This window comes from Cavia porcellus, unplaced genomic scaffold (genome assembly GCF_034190915.1).
Source record: "Cavia porcellus strain 051 isolate PalLab524CR breed Dunkin Hartley unplaced genomic scaffold, mCavPor4.1 scaffold_2, whole genome shotgun sequence".
Classification (NCBI taxonomy): Eukaryota; Metazoa; Chordata; class Mammalia; order Rodentia; family Caviidae; genus Cavia; species Cavia porcellus.
Window position 1 is genome coordinate 58,755,014 of NW_026947485.1, and position 21,640 is coordinate 58,776,653.

A 21,640-nucleotide genomic window follows, 5' to 3' on the forward strand; every position below is an offset into this window, starting at 1 on the left:
ACCACACTAGAGCACAAAAGGATATCTTGCAAAACCTTTTTCATGAAGCAAGTATACTAACCTAAAAATTACCTCATGAAAGAGAAAATATTCAGGCTTCATTCTCAATATTAATATCACAAATATTAATCCACATTTTGTCACTAGATATGTATTAATTTTGAATCTGTAAAAATATTTTTCTAGAAATGTAGTAATGGACCAAATATTAATTAATTAAAGAAATTCACTACAGCTGAATGGTTTGATTAGACAAGCACACAAACTACCACACAAAAGGAAAAAGAAATTCACTACATCACAGATTGAGTCAAAACAACACATTGAATCAAGAAATGGCATTTCCCAGGCAACCACTCTTGAATAAGAAAAAAACCGAGTAAAATAAACATATGTATTTGATATACATAAAGCACACATGCTTCTAGCAAAGTACATCATGTAATATCCAGTGAATTAGATGCCACTGAGACAAGAACAAGGTCAAAGCACTTGATACCACAGTCATTAGTCTGGGATTGTCAACAAATGCAAACTCAAGAAAGGACATATAATGAGGGATAACAGAAAAGAGGTTCAATACTATTTGCATAATAATATAACTGAAAAAGGAAATTATCTGAAAATTTATCAGAAACAAGAAAATTCAAATTGAAAATATCATGTAAAGTATTAGAAAGTAATTAAAGATCCTAATCACAATAGCAAAGAAAAAGACAATATACTTAGGTATAAGTTGACTAAAAAATGTGCCGATCACATAAATTTTAAAATGTTCTAAAAGACAAAAAGGCATATCTTTTACTAGGATAAGATTTAATGTGGTAAAGTGCACAATTTCACATTAATTTTTAATTGTAATATAAGACATTGTAAGAGGAATTTAACAAAATGCTTTTAAAATTAATCACAAGGATAAGGAGGTATACACCCATTATTCATTAAACGAAAAAAGCAAGTTAGACCTAACATAAAGTATGATTCCATCTCAGCAGCTATGTCTTTAAAGAATTTCTACAGATACAGAAAATTTTCCAAAACACATAGTTGCCTATAAAATTTAACTGTTAATAATGATACTTTAGGAACAGGTATAAGAGGTCAGTCACTATTATTTATGGCCTTCCAAATTACAGATTATTTTACCACTAAAAGATATTCTTTTAAAAGAAAATTAAATAATGTCCAGAAATACATAACTTGAAATATTTCTTTTAATGTGGCAAAATTAAAAACATCCTGAGACAATTATGGAAGGTCTATAAATACATTAATGGGGATGAGGCTTCCTGTACTGTAAATTCAGTGTTTCAGGCAAGTATTTTTTTTTTCCTTTCCCAAATTACACATAAAAAGTACCAAATCCATCATCTTTTAGACTAAAATATAATCCAAAGCATTTTAGACCTTTTGTTTAAAAAGAAAGTGTTTTGTTAAGGATGAACCATATTATTTGCATACAGCCAATTAATTGGAATCAGCTGTAGAAGATTAGCATCACCAAGTTCTCTAGTTTAAAGGATATTGCATTCACAAGAAGTGATTTGCTGAAGTTGTTATAGTAATTAATAGTCTGTTCTACAGGCTGCTCTGGATACACTATTCACAGAAAAAATTGCTTGTAACCTGATAAGAAAAAGAGAGTAAAAACTATCAAACCAGCTAGGCATGGTGGTGCACACCTGTAATCCCTGCACTAAAGCTAATGCAGAAGGATCTCCACTAATTAAAGGCCAGTTGGTCTACATAGTGGGTTGAAAGGTAGCCTGAACTACATAGCAAGATCCTGTCTCAAAAAAACAAAAAACAAACAAACAAAAACTTGTCTAACTCAAAGGTCAAACATGACAATGAACTATCAAGACTTTTTTTAAAAAAAGTTCAAGTAAAAGAAAAATTAAAGAAAAAAACTGGGGATGGGGGCTTCTAGTACTTAAGTTTTTTTTTTTTTTCCTTTCATTCTATTTTGATACTGATTTGTATGCTCACATTAAAATTTTAGAAAGTCTTTTAAGAAAAATAACATTATATTTTAAAAGGTCTATATAAAATTTGTTTAAAGCAGCCGTATTTTGGTAACTACTCAATCTTCTAATACCAATGATTTAAAAGTATCAAAGTTAATTTCCTGCTCATACTACATGTATGGATCAGCACAAAGGCCATGTTTCCCACTGTCACTCAGTGACTTGGATGTGTACAGCAGGAAAGAACAATGACTCTTCTTGCCAGAGGGAACACACCAGCTCTTTAAAGCTTCCCACAGCAAGTCTCATGGCCACACTGAACTTCAAGGGCTACCACGTGCTAAGAAACGACAATGCCAACACTCATGAACAGCTCTCATCGCGACCGTACCCGAGATATGACAGGAACAACTTTGATTACTGTTATATAGACTATTTTTCTGGTTTGACCACTGCACAAAAAAATTTTAATTTCCCTACTTAAAACATATTCAAAGAGAAGAATGTAAAGACCTCAAGGAAGCAATTATTTTCACAGCCGGAATATATTTTTTATGGAATGTTTTGTACTTTTTGGCTCTTTTATGATGTAAGTTGTCCTACCTTCATAATAGTTTGTGATGTTCCAGTGACATGTAAGGTGAATGTGTAAAATTATGGATTGAATTATAAAGTTTTTTCACTTTTAAAACACATTCAACCACAGAATTAAAAAATTTATCTAGAGATTGTATTTCACACTATGGGACAGTGTGATGAACTACTACTGTCTGATAATATTAACCTTAACTGCAACTTGCATTTTAGAGTTGGTAACAAATTTGTGTTTAAAAAGGTTTTATATACAAAACTAAAGTAATAAATTAACACTACACTCCACAAATGGTTCTTAGTGTTTCTTTCTAGTAAGATAAACAGATAATTCTAATAAAGGCAAGGATCTATTTCTTCAGTGGCCCTAAAAAACGTGACATCTAACACTCAGAGTGATGGCACACACTTATAATCACAGTGACTGAGGAGGCTGAGGTCTTCTAGCCCAGTCTGGGAATGCAAGATGCATCTCAAAGAAAACGAAAGTTGTAATCTATTGATCCTCAAAATGAACAAGTGACTGCCTCAATCAGATACTGAATCTAGTCCTAAGCTGACTTCACAAAAAATGAAACTAAAGCCTGAGTTACACAGCAACTAATTCAGTGAACCATGATCACTGATGCATTTTCTAACAAATATTTCAAACAGAACAGTTAAAAACTGGGGGTATGATCAGTGGCAGAGTGCTTGCCTAACACACAAACACCTTGAGTCTGGACTCAGTTTTAGTATGGCAAAAATAAAAACAAACAAAAGCCCTGCTTTGTGAATATCCATAAATACAACATTCTGTACAAAATATTTTTCTATGTCTGCTTCCTCACATATCTACCCGTTTTTGCATTCAATTGTTTTGATTATTTATCACAAATTAGGTTCCCAAAACAGTATATTCCACTGCTAAACATCTCAGAGTTCAGTACTTTTCACTTATACTGTATGTCTTGAAACTTAAGAGTTATATAATAAAATGCACATGCTATACAGGATAAATTCTGATGACTATATTCACACTTATAACTCAAATTTTTGTTCAGATATACAATATTTAAGTCACAGAAACAAAAATAAAATTGTGGTGACCAGAGCCCAGAGGACTACGAGGATGCTGGTCAAAGGGCACAAAATTCAGAAACAACAAGATGAACAACTTTAAAAGTCCACTGTATATGATAGTGACTACAGTTAAAACTGATATAGGGCATATGCATTAGCATTGCACAGTGATATTCTGGTCAAGCACAAAGCACATACACACAACAAGGGACCCATTAAGATCATAATAGAACTGGAAAAAAAATCCTACTAAGGCCTTGTACTAGCTAAGTACACATTCTACCAGCGAGCAAGCTTACTAAAAGACATGAAACCTGGAACTGGGGAAAGACATTCTTGGGAAAAATCTGTATCATAGATTTCTGAGTAGATGGTTATAATACGAGCAGTATTTAATTTTAAAAGTACATTGTTATTGAGCTTGAGATATAGCACACCAGTAGAGCACTCACCTAGTATGCACAAGGACTGAGGTTCAATCCCCAGAACTTCACAACCAAAACACAGAAACAATCAGTTACTGTAAAATACTATGCTGTAATAGCAGAAGTATACAGTAGACAGTAAACAAAGCTTACTGTAAACGGTACATCAGCAGCAGCCTCATAAACCTTGTGTGCACTGTGTCTTCTAGAGGTTCACTGAGTGAATTATATCACTCAGGTTCGTGTAAGTGCACTATGACAACAAAACTGCCTACTAGCACATTAGTCCTCTTGTTAAGCAGTATGTGACTGTATTTGAAAGTTGCTAAGTCCATTTTAAATGTTCTTATCACAATATGATACATGGTGGTAATGCATATGTTAAATAGTTTGATTTTGTCATTTCACAATACATTCTCATACTAACACATCATGTTGTACAATTTTTACTTATGATTTATATTTTGTAAAAGATATGCATTTCCATCATCCCTGAAAGCTCCCTCATAGTGAGCATTGCTCTGAATGCACAACCTGTCCCCAAAGTCCACAGTCTTTTTATAACACTATCCTAACTCCGTTTTTAAAAGGCCTAAACAAAAATATATTAAACAATATTAGGAATTTCCCTTTAAGCCTTCAACAATTAAGGTAACTGAAACACTATGAAAGCAAGACTATGAAAGGAAGATACCCTCGAGTTAGGGCAACCATGTATTTGATACCTGCAGCAGGCTGAATATACCACCTCTTCACCATCCACAAATAAATGCAAACTATTTTCCCTGAAAACTCAAAAATTAACCCAGGAAAAATAATGTCATAACCACTAGCTACACTACTAAGTGGTGAGGAGAATTAGGGGTCATTAGTCCATGCCTTACTGTAGACAACTTATGCTAGTTACCCTCTAGAACCAGGAATTTCTTCCCAAATAAACAAAATGCTTGACTTCTAAGTATTCAAGGCATGCAAGCACCTATTTCCTGGCTCTCACTTTCTGAAAAGGTACAGACAGAACATGACTGTGAAGACTTGGGAAGAAGGTGGCAAAAATATGTGTAAAAGTACCTTGTATTATAAAACAGAGTGTGGGATAGGAAGGGAATAGAGCTTAGGTCAGAGAGTGGAATAGCCTTAGCTCATGTGGACATAAGGTGGCATAGAACTCTGAAGAATCCAAGAATCCTTATTTCAGCCCTTACTTTCTAGGACCATATAAAGATTTGTTTGTCAAAGTAGCACAACAAAATACACACTTACCTTTGTTTATTTTACTTATACATACATGCAAGGTGGGTCTTGATATTTTTACATACCTTCCAAATTCTACAAGTGGACCTGCCTGCACATATTAATAATCTAAAGAGTTTATAGCATGTTTAATTTCAAATATTATATTTAGTCACATACATATCATGAGTTAGGTTTCATTACCACCTGTGCACAGATTGAGATATGTGTTTCAGAAACATTCAGCACTCTTTCTTCTACCTCCACAGCACTCCTGAACTCTCAATTCCTTATCTAGGCTTTCTTACTCTATCGTATCATTACGGCTGTACTCTCTCCGAGAATATGTCCTAATTCTCAAATCCAATCCTTATGCTCTATAACCTCTCTTTTCAGCACCTGATACCGTCAAGAATTTTTCCTTTCACAGAACAATTTCTTCCCATGGACTTCAAGACTACAATAGACCAGTTTAACTCCCAGACTTTTATTCTTGTTTTTTTTTTTTTTTCCTCACTCATGCCTGCTGGTGCCTCTTCTTTCTCAAAGCTTTTGTTGTTTAAGATGAACAAGACATGGTAATGTTTCTGATAGTGTCAGCATAAAACTATGGTCAATAAAAATTTTGTTGTCTATATTTTTGTAATAAAAAAGAATAGCTACTATTTTTAGTATGGTACTAGTTATTGAACTAGGTAAAAATATATATATAACTTATGTTAGAAATCTGGTTTCTACATTTTCTAGCTACATGATCCCAGGTAAGGAACTCCTGAGTTTCTGCTGCCCCATCTGAGTACTACTGTAATATTCTTATGAGGATTAAAACATGAGTTATAAAAACAAACAATACAAACAGTACATAGTTCATATGGTTCACAATGATCTGTTTAGATCTCTCTCTAAAAGTCTAAGCCCATATCTCTTAAGTCCTGTTATTTTTTCAATTTGAGAATTCCACCACTTGCCATATCCAACTTATTTTTTCTTCAATAAAAGAAGAATGGAAAGCAAAAGATTGCCAGTATAGAATATTATAGAGGCAGAATTGAGATGTATCACAAAGAATCAGCTAATTTCATGGTTTTTAAGCCTCCCTTAGAAACAAAAATGAGAACTGGGTATGCAGGCACATGCCTGTAATCCCAGCATCAGAGCAGCAATATGAGTTTGAGGCGATAGTTTTGAGTTCAAGGACAGCCTGGGCCTGCATAGCGAGATCCTGTTTCAAAAAACAAAAAGATAAACAAAAAAGAAAAGAAAAATAGTAAACTCCAGTTTTTCTATTTTTTAGCCTATAAAGTTCAAAATGCTATTTCAAATGGTCCTTATATTTACTTATATGTCCTATTCATCTAATAGTAAGTTATACACCATCTTCTACTAGCAATTTTATAAATTTACAACTTACCTTCATAACTATTCAGCAGATTCTATAAGCCCAAATACCATCTTTTATGTTTTTAATATTCTTCACATTGTCAAAAAATACTGATGAAGTTATGGTCAAGAACTCACATAATTATAAGGTATTTTTAGATGTTTTGTGACATAAGAGAAAAACTTCTCAAATTAAATGCTTAGGGATTCCTCTATAAATAAGGAAAGTGTAACAAACAGTAAATTTTCTATTTCTGAGTTATCAATCTTGGCTTTACAAAGCAAAAGTAAAATAACAACACAAAAAAGACTTTCAATATAATTACTACAGACGGATTTGTTAAATATCAGACATTAAAACTTCTGAAATTCAGGTAAACAATTCAACTACTAGATAGTTGATTCAAAGCAGTGGATTCCTTTTTTATTTATACTTCAAATCCAGGAAGCATGTTAATTACATTCCATTTTCTTTACTATGATCAAAACAGAAACTGAAGGGTAATAAAGTTGACTGGGATTTGCTGATTTTACCTGAGTAGCTTTATCTTTCATGCATGAAGGGTAGTGAACATGAGGGTCCCGTGGCCACTGTCCTGTGAGGTAAGGTCCTGTTATTGTATCCAAAGAAGAAGTTCGCCTTATTGTACTAGAAGTTCGAACTTGCTGAGATTTTGGTCTGTCCACTGTAGGAAGTGAGAAAAAAAACTGATCGTAAGTTAAATTTTAAAATTAAACTTCATAGACTGTAAATGTACTTCCAATTTTCTCTACAATATATATTAATCTGATACTCCTGTTATAGGATCTGAGGAAATTCATGGAGACTCAGAGAAAATGCATTCATATGACAAATCTTGCATATAATTTCAGAGCTTTTATACACCCTCTGAAGCCCATTCGTTTCAGAGACCTGTAATAAAATCTGTATCTCTCTCAGTCATTACTTTAATTAGGACTCCAACATGACTCATGAACTGCCAGTATAATAACTGCTATCTCTGTATCCATTTTAACCCAATCTCACAGTGACTCCCTTCAATCCCACTAGAAAAACATTTCCATGATTAGTCACTGACTTTAACTTAAAGCCTATATTCTTTAATATGGCATAAAACACTTTTACAATTTTGTTGTAATATATCTGAATGCTTGATATTTTGCTGGTTGGCCATAAGTTCATGCTAAATGTCATATGAATGGCTTGCATTTGTTTTCAAGAGTAAAATGTACCACCTTTGCCTCTGTATTATTTCCTCGGTCTAGAACTCTCTTTTTGTTTGTTCACTTGACAAATTCTTACTAAACTTCAAGACCTGGTGAGATGTCCAGACTGCTTCTATGAAAACTTCCCAACCAGTTTTCCTCTCCCCTCTTTTCTTGTTCAAGGTATATTCATGGTACCCCTATACCCTTGTTACTCTGCCCTATCAGAGAATGATTTCAGAACCTACAGACTGAAAAGAATTGATGGCTTAATACGTAATGAGTTTATTCCCAGCTACACAAAAATAACATGTATAACATTTTTTAATATTTAACTCAAGTTCTTCAACAGTTGATGAAGAATTTCAGCTGTAGAGGGACTGAACTGCACAGTGAAAGATAGCTGCTAAAGAAGCAGAAGTAAAAAGGAACCAAACTCTGGAGATATAGTTCAATCAATCTACTCTTAACAATAGACTTCTTCTCTCCACATGAACAGCATAATTATTTGTTAAAAAATTAAAATTATAACAATGAACATCCAATCTATAAAAAAAAACTATAGATTTTTCTCATGTCCATCCTAAATTAATTTACTACTCACAGTACTACCCAATAAATTTACTACCCAATAAAATAAAGTTCAATGAGTCACTAGTTCAAACTAGTAGTTACTAATTCAAATACTGTTTTCAAAATTTATAGTTTCTTGTCTTATACGTCAACTAAATGAAAATAGAGAAAACCAAACTATAGCTTGATCTGTCACTTAGAAGAATAAACTAAAATTTGTAAAATTTCTATTTCTTGAGAAGTTTTGAGCATTTTAATTCCTTTTAATTTTTAAAATATAGGTCTTCGTATCATGTCTTGCATTTACCATCAATACAATCTGCCTCACTTGTTATTTACTTCTAAATTTTGTCAAAGTTAGCATTGTGACTCCCTTCTGCTTTTTTTTTTCTGTTAAAATCTGTCCTGTGGCTTGCCTTTCAAGTTCTTTGAATCATTATTTCCACCTGTATGTCTTATACACAGCAATAACTATATTTTTTAGCCTCTGAGATAAAAAGTGAGTTTATATATTTATTGTTATAACAAATTTTATTTAACCTGTCCTGTCATTTTTCTTACTATTTAGTTTTCATTTTTAATGTTTTTTCCATCCGTTCCCTATCATATATATACCTTCTCTTTTGCTCATGGATAATTGGGGAGACAGATAAACTACCTTTAGTTTATTATTAGAAAGTATTTCTATTAATTCTTTAAAACCATTTTCCTGGCTATAAAAACAACCCCTTGTTACTTTTAGGACCTCTAAAAAACAAAGTTAACATGTCTACTATAATTTGATTTATGGCAGTTTGTTTAAAATTTTAAAAGTTACTTTCCATTCCCTCTACAAAGAAGAAACAAAACATAAAAAAAAAAAAATGTCCCTTAAAAGATAAAGCCAACATTTATAGCAGTTGTCCACTAATTTAATTTAAAACGTCTATATAAGGTTAATTATAATCAGAAAAGGAAAAGCCATTATATGTGAAAAACCTGCGCCTACAATTAAGTTTTCCAAACTATCTGAAAATTTATATATTGTCTATTAGGCCTTAAAACAACAGCAATAATTTTATGTCTACACTGAGTTAAATACCTAAACAATCTCTAAATGAGACCCTTGCTAACTATATATAACAATATTTTAATCTAATCTATAATCACTTTTCTTGTATTTTAAATCATTAGACCTTTGCCTCCCATGTCTCCCCTTGACAATCTCTATAATTAGACAGTTACTTTGTTAGAACTGCAATTTGTAAGATATTTTGACTAAATATTCCTATAGGTAAATATGTTGGCATGGAGCAAAATGTACATTTACTTATAAACTGATATTACTAACGTGTGCATTATAAAAGAAAAAGTAGAAGTTTATATGGATAAAATTTTTAGAAACAAAGCAATTTCATTGCCTCATGCACCTCAAGATCTCCTTGCTTCAACGTGAAAATCATTAAGGTAAAGCATCTGAAATTGAGAGATAAATTTAATTTACAGATTAGCCACTGTGCCAGCTCACCATAATTATAAAACTTACTGGAGAGGTGATGACATCACAGGCATTATGCTCATCAGTGGATTAAACCTGTGCTGTTAAAAGCTAAACGTGCTTTTAGGAGGTGAGGCCCAGTTGGATGTGGGCCACTGGAGGCAAGTCTTTGGAGAGACATCTCTCTCTGGAGCCCTTCCCCTGTGCTCTGCGCTTCCTCATCAATATGTCATGGAGCATCTCTGCTCTATCCTTTTAGCATGTTTCTGCCTTGAAGCTGACCAACCACAGACTGAAACCACGAGCCAAAGTAAAACCATCTGCCTTTAAGCTGCAGTTGTCAAGTATTTTATCCCAGTAGTGGGAACACAGGCTAATACAGAAATTTAGTACTGGAGAAGTGGAGTCACTGCTAACCATATAGCTCAGAAGCCTCTGGAACTGGCTTGTAGTTTGGAAAGGCATTGTGAAATATACTAAAAAGTCCTGGAATGTTGTATGTATAACTTGATGGATAATTCTGGTTAGAGCTTAGGAGACCAAAGTACTGATAAGAATATGGACAGTAAAGGCCAGGCTCTTGACATTTAAGGAACAAAGATACAGAAATTGGACTCAAGGCCATGGTGTTTTTATACTGGCAAGAAATTGTGCCCACATCCTAAAACTTTGTGGGAGGTTGAATTTAAAGTTAGTAGACAACTGATATCACAGAGAAAATTTAAAGGCAACTCCAGTGGGTGCTGTTCTTTTTCTAGCCAGATTTATAGCAAAAGACAGCAGCAAACAGAGCAGAAATATATGAAAACTGCAGTCTTTGGTAATAAAAGTACTCATTCAAAAACAAGGAGAAATTATTTTTGGATTCACTATTTTTTAACAATATTTTTGGAGGCGTTAGGCTTTTTTCTTTCTTTTCTATTTTTTTGTTTATTATTTCTTTTAGTTCTTTCCCCCCTTTTTCTTGTTTGTTCTTTTGTTTTATCTAATTCAATTAATTTTATTTTTACTTCTTAATAAGATCCTTTTTCTCTTTTCTCATCCTTCTCATCTTCTTTTGTTTTACTTTTCAAATTTTACAACTTTAATTTTCCCATTTCACACCCCTTTACTAGTATAACCATTAAGCTTGATTAATCATTAGAAGTTTAGATACTTATATAATCTTTATTAACTTTTAAATGTTATTAATCTATAGATCTCTATGCTACTATTATTAAATTACCTTGTATTGTTAATGGCAGTAGAGATGCACATGTAGTGGATATTTAGTGGATGTCACTATTTGGCTTGTCTTTGGGCCTATATTATAACTTTGGATCTCTTTCTGTGATTAACTGGTAACTTTTATTGGTTCTAATGGTATATATTTATATCAAATTTCTCTTGATTATTATTGTTGCTGATTTTGTTGCTATCACCAGGGTCACAGTTGTTACTTACTTTATTTACTATATGAAAATAACTGGTTTATCTTTGTGTCAACAATATCGTGGTTGACTTAGAACTGGGTGCTGCATCAACTATATTCTACCATTTTCCCAAATTAATAGAAGTGGTCAGATCTTGGGACAGAGGCAAAGAGCTAAAGCAAACATTAATTTTAAAAGTTTCCACACTAGCAACAAAATTAACTATAATCATCCCACAAACCTCAGCACGCACACATACAATAGAAACATGAGAAGACAAGACAACAAAATGTTTCCAAAAACTTTCAACATTCCATAGGACATCAATGGGGAGGAAATCAAAAATCAAACATTTTAATTACACAAAATGATGAAAGTAGAAAAAGATAAAAGATCAACACAGTGCCTGGTGAACTCAATGATATAAGTAAACAGACAATGGACTTAACAAAATAAGTGAGTTTACAGAAGACAGTAATAAGCTAAGTGGGCCTAACAATACAACACAAAACATCAATGACCAGTTTATCAGAGACGCAGAGACCATGAAAAGATACAAAACAGAAATTCAGGAGAGTAAAAAAAAAAATGTGAGGACAGAGTGTCAGGACTAAAAGGGCTATTCCAAGTGTTCCTATATAAAAGATATCTTGAGAACATGGAAAATCGATCAAACAACTGCTAGATGACTCAAAGAAAACTAATTTAAGTTTAACTGAAATAGGCAAAAAAAAAAAAAAAAACCAGAAAGAAGACAAGACAAATGGCATATAAAACCTGTTTTCAGAAGTAATAGTAGGCCAGGTGTTGCGGTGCACACCAGTAAACACAACACTTGAGAGGCTGAGCCAGGAGGATTGCTATGAGTCTGAGGCCAGCCAGCCTGGGGTATATAACAAGACTCTGTTCCAAAAAGAAAAAAAAAAAAAAAAGCAACAAAAAACTTTCCAAATATAGGGGGAAAAGTTAACATACAGATAAGCGAGATATACAGAACACCAAAAAGCCATGTTTTCCACAACATATCATAATACAAACCACAGAAATCCAAGACAAGGACGAAATCTCAATAGTTATTAGGGAAAAACCAACAAATCATTTAATTACAGCAGACGAGAAGTGTTAAAGGCCAGAAAAGCTATCTTTGAAAATTGAGAAAGAGGGGTTTCCATGACAAAGGAACTTTAAGAAATTCATAACCAGTATTGCAAAACATTCTCAAAGACATTCTAGAAAAAGATAATGAAACCAACAATGCCAAAAAAAAAAAAAACAGTCTAATGGAATGAATATACAACGCAGCATGAGTAGTTTAGCAAAAAAAGAAAAATGGAATCAGCAATATAAAAATAATGCAATGACGTGAATAAGCCCACAGATTTACATACTTACTTTTGATGTGAATAGTGTCATTTTCACCAATTAAAAACACAAATTGACAGACTGGATCAAAAAACAAAACTCAGTGGTATGGTGAATGTAAGAAACACATCATATAACAAAAGAAAAATTTAAAACCCACTAAAAATGAAAGGATAAAAAGCATCATTCTGTTCAAAGAGAACCTCAAAACAAGCAGGAGTAGCTATCCTATTTTCAGATCATGTGCACTTCAGGTCAAATCTGATCAAAAGAAGCAGTGAAGATCATTACATAGTGTTTAAGAGAACAATTTAACAGGAAGAGATTAACACATAATGTGTGCATGTAACACCAGCACACCCAACTTCATCAAGCAGTAGTATGCATGAAAGGTATGCTAAACTTCAATAGAGACTTCAATACTCCTTGTAATAAAGAAATCTACTACTACTACTACACACACACACACACACATACACACACACACAAAATCAACAAGTATCAGAGTGGAACCAAACCTCTAGACAAATGGACTTGATAGATACCTGTGAAGTATTCCACCAAACAATAGCACAACACATATTTTTCTCCAAAACAAAAATGTTGAAGTACAAAAGAATCAAATTATCTTAACAAAACAAAGCATGTTGAAGTACAAAAGAATCAAATTATCTTATACATAACATCATGTCATGTTGCAATAAAATTGGAAGTGACTGGCAAAAGAAACCACAAAAATTATGCAAACACATGGACATTAAACAATACACTTCTGAATAATCAATGAGTAAAATCAAGGAAGAAAGCCAGGCATGGTGGCATATGCCTATAATCTCAGCACTTGGGAGGCTGACAAAGGAGGGCTGAGTTTGAGACCAGCCTGAGGTACATAGTAAGTTGGAGACCAGTATGGGCTACATAGCAAGACTCTGCCTAAAAAAACAGGAATTAGCTCTTAAAATCAAATGATAATGCCAGTACAACATTATGGAACAAATTGAGAGCAATCCCAAGAGGAAAGTTCATAACTCTGAATATCCACAGCAGAAAAACATAGCAAGTCCAAATTAATAGTCTAATGATATAGCTCAAGGTCTTAGAAAAAGAACAGTCCAAATACAAATCTAATAAAAGGAAGAAAATTATAAAGATCAAAGCAGAAATTAGTGAAATTGAGACAAAAGAAACAATGCAAAAACTTAAAGAATGGAAGAGCTGGTTCTTTAAAAGAACAAATTAGTCAAACCTTTAGCCATCTTATCAAAAAAGGAATCAAAAGGTCCACATCAATGCAATTAGAAATTAGAAATGCAAAAGATGGATTCACAACAGACACTGCTGAAATCCAGATAATTTAAAATTACTTCAAAACCTGTACTCAATAATTTGGAGAATCTAGAAGAAATGCACAGATTTCTAGGTATGTATGAATTACCAAATCTGAACCACAAAGATATAAAATCCTTGACTAATACAGCAAGAGGAAAAGCAATTGCAGCAGTAACAAAAAACACACCAACCAAGAAAATCCAGGACCTGACAGTTTCACTGTTAAATTCCACAAGAAAATTAGGGAAGATCTAAGATAAATATTCTTCAAAACCTTTAAGAAATTTCAAAGAAAAGGAATATTTCTAACATAATTCTGGAAAGCCAGTATTATCCAAATTTCAAAGTCAGAAAAAGACCTAACTAAAAAGAAAACTACAGGCCCAACTGTTTAATCAGCACAGACACAAACATCCTCAACAAGATACAGGCAAACAGAATTCAACAAATCATCAAAAAGATCTTGCATCATGACAAGGTAGGCTTCATCCTAGGGATACAAGAATGGTCAAATATACACAATCAATAATTATAATACATCACATAAACAGAAGCAAAGACAAAAATCACATGATCATCCCAATAGACACAGAGAAAACATTTGTCAAAATACAACTCTGAATCATGACAAAAACCAGAAGAAAATATAGAAAGACCTTATCTCAATCTGACAAAAACTAGCTATGACAACCTACTGCCCACATCATATTAAAGGAAGAAAAGTTAAAAGCTTTCCCTCTAAAACACGAAATGAGACAAGGATGTCTTCTATCATCACCATGTTAAATATAGTTCTTAAAACATTAACTGGAGCAGTCACGGTATAAGAAACAAGTAACAGGGATATGTATATGAAAGGAAGAAACCAAATTTTATTTGAAGATGATAGTCCTCTACATACAAGACTCAAAAAATATCCACCAAAAGAATCCTAGAATAACCAAATTCAGCTATGAAACAGCATACAAAAACCAATGTACACAAAAGTCAATACCATTGCCATAAGCCAACAATGAACTCACAAAGAAACAAATTAAGAAAACAAGAACATTCACAATACAATAGTATCAAGAAAAATTAAATACTTAGAAATTAATCTAACCATGAAAATGAAAGAACAGTACTCTGAAAAACTACGGTACTCTGAAAAAAGGGATCAAAGAGAATATCAAAAAATAAAGATACCTAATGTTTCTGTAGAGGTAAATCCAATATTTTCAAAGTGGCCATATTTCCAAAACTGATACACAGATTTAACACAATTCCAACCAATATACTAACAGCATTTTTCACAGGACTACAGGAATCTGTCCTAAAACTCTATAAGAAAACAGAAAAGACCCAGAAAAGCAAAAGTAATCCTGGGCAAAAAGACTGTTACAGTTTGTGTCCGGAGGTCCCCCCAAAGCCTTAAAAGTCATGGGGGCAGGCTTCTAGAATTTGTGATTGACTCACTGTCCAATGCTGGTGTGAGTGCTACATTCACCCAAGAGTGGGTGGCCTACATACAATATAAAGGACAAAAAGAGTCTTCTTTCCATGCTCCTTTTTTGCTCTGGTTGCTTTTTCTGCCTTTTGCCACCACAAACAGTTGCTCCTCTACCACACCACCCTGCCTTGTAATCATCTGATTATGGACTGAAACCTCCACAATCTGAGAGCTAAATAAATCTTTCCTTCCTTCATTTTGGGTATCCAGTATTTTGTCTGAGCAACAAGAGAAAAGTAACCAATACAGAACCTGGTACTAGAGTAGTGAGGTCATTGTTGTGACTACTGCTGACCATATGATTCAAGAATCTTTGGGAATGACTTATGGGAGGAGTTTGGAAAGGTTCAGAGATGTCACCTGTAGGGCTGGAAATCCCTAGGCTGTTGTGTATGGGAAATTCAGGTCAGAACTCAGAAGACCAGACGACTACAGAAATCCTGTCAGCAAAGACCAGACTCAGGAGGTTTCTGATAGGGAGGAGGTCTGCACTGACTGATGATGTATGTTATGTCTTGGCAGAAAGTTTCTTTGCATTCTGCTCATGTCCAGAGATTTTGTCTGAGACTGAAATTAAAGGTAGTAGAGGAATTGATCTGGCAGAAGAAACTTCAAGGTAGTCAAGTGTTGAGGCAGTGGCTTGGTTATGGGTGGGGGCTTTGAGCCAGATATATGTTGTGAATTACAAGCAGAGAGCCTAGCAGGATGATTTAAAATGTTTATTGTAATGAGTTTAGCTAGAAAAAAAGCTCCAGCAAAGCTATGGACTGCAAAGACAGAGAGCTAAGGAGATCAACTGCTGAGAAGGAATAGGAGAATATAAAAGATGGCCTGAGGGAATCACAAGAAGTTCTAAGTCTCCACCCTTTGCAGCATAAAAATTGCAAAAGTGAAAGACTTTGCTTTGAAGAGAAAGTTGCAGAGCACTATGTTCCAGAATGTCAGTAGTGGCCACATCAGGTTCCAAAATAGCAGCATCATAGACAATCTGTTTCTCAGAATCAGACTGACAATGCTCAATAATCCAGGAACCTGACCCCTATAGCCAAGAGAGAAGAAAGTCTGGCTACTGTTCCAGCTGGCAGCAGACCTAGGCATCATCTATATGGTACTGGTTTTAGGTGCATGCAGAATGCAAGAGTTCTGAAATTAAAAAGGTTCTTGATTCCATCAAAGGACCACACCAAACCACTGACCTATACTATGTAGCTTTGCCTAGCACTCATATAGTATGTAACTGCCTAATCACCTAACAATGTGTTTCTTACAACATATTTCTGTTGTTAAACCATGTAAAATTGTGTCTGAAACAATACCTTGACCTTTAAACCATGTAAACTGTATTGCAAGCTGACTTTAAATCAAAGCCTCTCATCATTCCTTATACCAGGAATATTTCAAAGAAATGAAATAAAAATTTCCATGCAAATTATTTAGAGAGTAAAAATTTTGAGTAAAATTGATGACTAGTACTCTTTCAAGATATAACTAGCTGCAGCATCATTTATCAAATACGTCTCATGCCTCATTTATCAGGAATAGTGTAATTTATTTCAAAAAACTGACCTGTTCAAGTTATCCAAACTTATCATGCCATATTAGTTTTTAACTTCCTCTGTATTAAAGCCCTGAAACCTTCACATTTTTATTTGTGATACAACTGAGCACCAATCAATTTCACATTTATGTTTAGTATAATAAAGAAATTCAACACTGGTTTTGTGTTATTTTACACATTCAGCACAATAAATTATTTCTTCTTTCATGATTATAGTTGTGATTACAGTATATACTTTCATTTAATATAGTATTTCTCTAATAAAACAAAAATAAAATGTATCAAACAAGACACCTTATCAACCTATTAATTTAAAGCAGACTATTATGACTACCTACTAATGAAGGATAATGCACATCAATGAAAGACAGGAAAGTAACCAAGGCAAAAATATAAAGGTGGCAGCAGATACCAACAATAATGCCTGATGGGTATATCAAGTGAAACTCTCATAGAATTCTCAAGAATCTAACCATGACACTTGGCAATCTTGTTGTTACTATCTCCTCCTCAAATATCTGAGGCTAAAACACAGAATACATAAACTCAGCAATAATAATGACAGTTTAAAAAGTAGATCTATTATAAAATAGTGGATAAAATTTCCAAATCCTAATACTATCATGATTGCTAGCAACCAAAAATAATTATGCACAGACATCTATAAAAGATCTACTTTGCTCATTTGCTTTTCTTTCCTTTTCTTCTGTGAGAAGAAAGCCCCATAGTAGATGGGGAGCAGGATTTAGTAGGCCTGGAGCTCCTCTGCACAAATACTGAGGATATATAAAATAATTCTTTCCTTGTAGCAGTCAACTGGAAATTCTATGTTAAAATACTAGTAAAATAGGCTAAAAACAGGAAACTATACTGGAAAACAATCTAAACAGCAAATCAGCGCAAGTTTTAACCACATAAAAATGCTCAAAATTAAGCTGCCAAAGTAACATGATATCAAATAATTAACTTGTTCCCAACAATTTTTACTTTAGTGGCATTTATTGAAACTTGACTGATTAGTGAGTTGAAATTCTGATCTTGTAAGTAAATAATCTCTAGTGGAAAGTTAACAAAGCAGATTTTCTACCACTTGAAAAAGAGAATGCTACTTACTTTAAAAACCTCAGATACAGGTGAATATGATATAAGTCATCATACCCTCAAAACTGTACTAACAAAGTAAAAAAAGATGCAATACTTTTGGCTGCCATAATGTAGCCATATATAATACAAATCTAAATCACACAATAAATGAAGGGCTCACAGTCTTTTCTTGGATGGACCTTAACATATTCAAACTTGTCAGCTGCATGTATAGCTCTTAATCTTTAGCCAAAACTCCTCACTTATATTGATTACATAAAGAATATAAAATTAAAGATTAAATAACCACTTAAATCTCAGAAAATAAGCTATTGTTTCTTCAACTACCATACAAGGACTACAACTCTGAAACTCAGCTGTCATAGCACCACCAAGAACCAGCTGATTTGAATAGTATTCAAAAACTATACTTATCACAACTGCAAAAATTGTGGAAAGTTATATAGTTAGTAAAATGTTTTAAAAACTAAATAGTAGGTACCAAGTTTTCTAATTTTAATTACCCAAAAGTAATATTAATAGAATATTATCCAAAAGTATTGCAAGAATACTAGCCTGAAGTACCAAAGCAAATATCCATAAAAACATTTTTTACTTGAATTTAAGCTCTTAAATGTGTGAAAAATCTATGACAGTCAACATGGCAAAAATAATCATACTTATAATAAGGTAACTTTATTTATGTGAAAAATAAAAAGTGCCATAATGTCCCATAATATAGTACATACATACATACATGTGTGCTAATTATTTAGTATTCATTAGAAAAATATTAAAAGAATTTTTATAAAATAAATAGGGCTCCAAAATGTCAACATGCAGACATACCTGAAACGTAACAGAAAGAGCTACTGCTTTGTGAAGAAACTGAATCTTAGCAGATTGTAGAACATAAAGGGACAAAGTCCTCAGGCAACTCACAGGTGGACTAAGCAATGGATTTCAAGAATGGAATTTTAAGATGTTGTCATCTATAAGAAGACTAACAGGCAGATTATTAAAAATGCAAGGTACTGGGCCTCTACTCCAGAGATGCTATCAAACAGTTATAAAAAAGAATCAGAAGTAACAACTGTTTACAGCAAACCAAATGGATTCTGATGTATCATCAAGTCTGTGAACTACTAAGGTGCAAAGTAATGTTTCTCAAAGTAGGAGACACTTGCTTAAAATGCTGGACTTTAGGCCCAGTTTCTCATCAATAATGTGCATCTGACAGTAGTAACCAAAAAAATCTGAATTTTTAATAAGCATGTTGGGGGATTCAATGCTACCAAAAAGGCTCAAGAGCCAATGTCTGGAAGACAGGCAGTAGATCTTCAGGATCTAGGTGCTCACAAATGAATTATTTTCTGATAATAACCTTCTTTAGAAGCTGCTAAAGAAGGATCAGTGTGAGTTTGAGGCCAGCCTGAACTACACAGTAAGACCATGTCTCAAACAAAACAGAACAAAAAATAAAACAAAACACCTTCTTCATTTAGAGGCATTGAAAGTTTGACCACACACTTAAAAAAAATATCCTGCAGCAAAACAGTCAACCAATTCTTCAAAATCTGCAACCTGGAGCTACACTTCTAGAGCGAACAAAGTTAAACATCTACTTAGTTCCTGCAAAGGTTTACTTCGTGAACTAAACACGGCATGGGAACAGAAACTTCCAAATTTTAAAACACAGCACTGTGAAACAGAATGCTTATGAACACTGGAAAGATAACAAAGTTTAGTATAGTCTCTCTTGAAAAAGATACTTCTACTCAAATAAGGCATTCTGCATACTAGTAAAAGGTACAATAAAGGTTACTTCCTGAAAATTATAAGGCAGTCTGATAAATATATTAAGTAGGTGCTCTTATAAAATGAAAGTGCCCAAGCAAAATTAAGCCAAAAGTTATGATAATGCAAAAGGAATGTGTTATTTAGGTCTTAATAATTTAATTTCATTAAAGAATATAAGCCCAAACCTGAAAATAACCTTCTATAGAGGTTATAAAAAACAATATTCAGTACCTAGTTAGTAAAAACAATCTTCATCTTTAACAATGTGTTTTTCATGTTTAAAATAACTCATTATTATTTCAATCTTCTTCAGAATCAAAACAGCAAGTGCATTCAGAGTGTACACAAGACACTAAGCTGCTTTTTTCCAACTTCAAAATTCTATCTTATAAGACACAATACTTAATCTAGCTGAAATAAAAATGGCCATGAATAAATACAAGTAGAGAAATTTCCTGCTATGGTTCACTGAGGTTAAGTATGAATTTGCTAAAGCTTGTTTTATTAGTAGGTTTACTTTGATTGATGTAATGAGAGCTACTATCTTGAAAACCACGGTTTTAAATTGATTATCACTATTAGCATTGAATCATTTTCTCCTTGACTACAGTTACAAAGAATTATTTTCAAAATAATTTTTTTTAAAAAAAGAACTGGATAATCAATAAAAAATGTGAAGACTTGTCTGGTTTCCTGCCAGATCTAATACACTATACTACCAGAGAGAAATACTACTAGATTTAGTTTTCCAAAGTTACCAAACTGTATAACAGGATCTTCATCAACAGACTCTGTCTCTTTTCCTTGACATATAAAATGATAAAAACCTATTATGTAGGCCACACTCAGTTCTTTTTAGAATACCTGTGACTAAGTAATTTATAAAGAAAACTGGTTTATTTTGGTTCATAGTTCTAAAGGCTGTGGAAGCCCAAAAGCATGGCGCTCATATGGGCTCAGTTTCTGGTGACAGCCTCATGGCGTAAGGGCAAACAAGCACAATCAGATAAGAGACAAAAAACAACCGTGCTTTAACATGACACATACTCATGATAATACTCCAGTCCTACAAGCACTCACTCCTCATTCCAATGAGATGGCATTAATGTGGTCACGAGGGTCAGAGCCTCACCCTCCAAAGATGCCATTAGGCTTCGCCTTCCAACACTGCCACATTGAGGAAATTACTTGTGAGTTTTGGTGGGGAGAAACCACCTTAAATCATAGCAGCCATTTACAATAAAATCATCACATTCACATGAAGTTCAGGTAAGTATCTGATACTAGTTCTGAATATACTAACTAAAAACCAAAAGACAGAGCCAAGTCCTACTCAGTGTGAGTGGATTCTGAAACACTAATCAAGCAGACCTGAAACCTGGCCACAGAAGCAATCTAGAAAACATGAAGAAACAGCCAAATGGCTGCCCTTTATTAATCCGGAAATGACCCAATCAAGAAGCTGACAAGAAAAACAAACATGTTCCTACCAAATAAGGCCTAATGGAATTCTGAAACTGCAGGTCCATTGAGAAAAACAAAAAAGTAGGCAGCCATTAAGGTATCTCTGGGTTAGAGCTCACCCAACAACATATGTTAAATAACACTCAAGTTGAGATAAGACCGTGAAGGGAGGACCTCAGTCTACTTTCAAAGAAAAGTCAAGAGACTATCTTTCTACAGCAAAGCTGTA

At 33.5% G+C, this 21,640-nt stretch overlaps 1 protein-coding gene across 5 annotated transcripts in view; it reads right to left on the reverse strand.

Annotated features, from left to right (window-relative positions):
• Positions 1 to 21,640, reverse strand: part of Glcci1 (glucocorticoid induced 1) — a 92,827-nt gene that overhangs the window by 46,192 nt on the left and 24,995 nt on the right. For all 5 annotated transcript variants that reach the window (XM_063242209.1, XM_063242191.1, XM_063242188.1 and 2 more), the window contains exon 2: positions 7,193 to 7,344. In XM_063242209.1, coding sequence (XP_063098279.1) covers positions 7,193 to 7,344 — 152 coding nt within the window. The remainder of the gene's footprint in view (positions 1 to 7,192; positions 7,345 to 21,640) is intronic.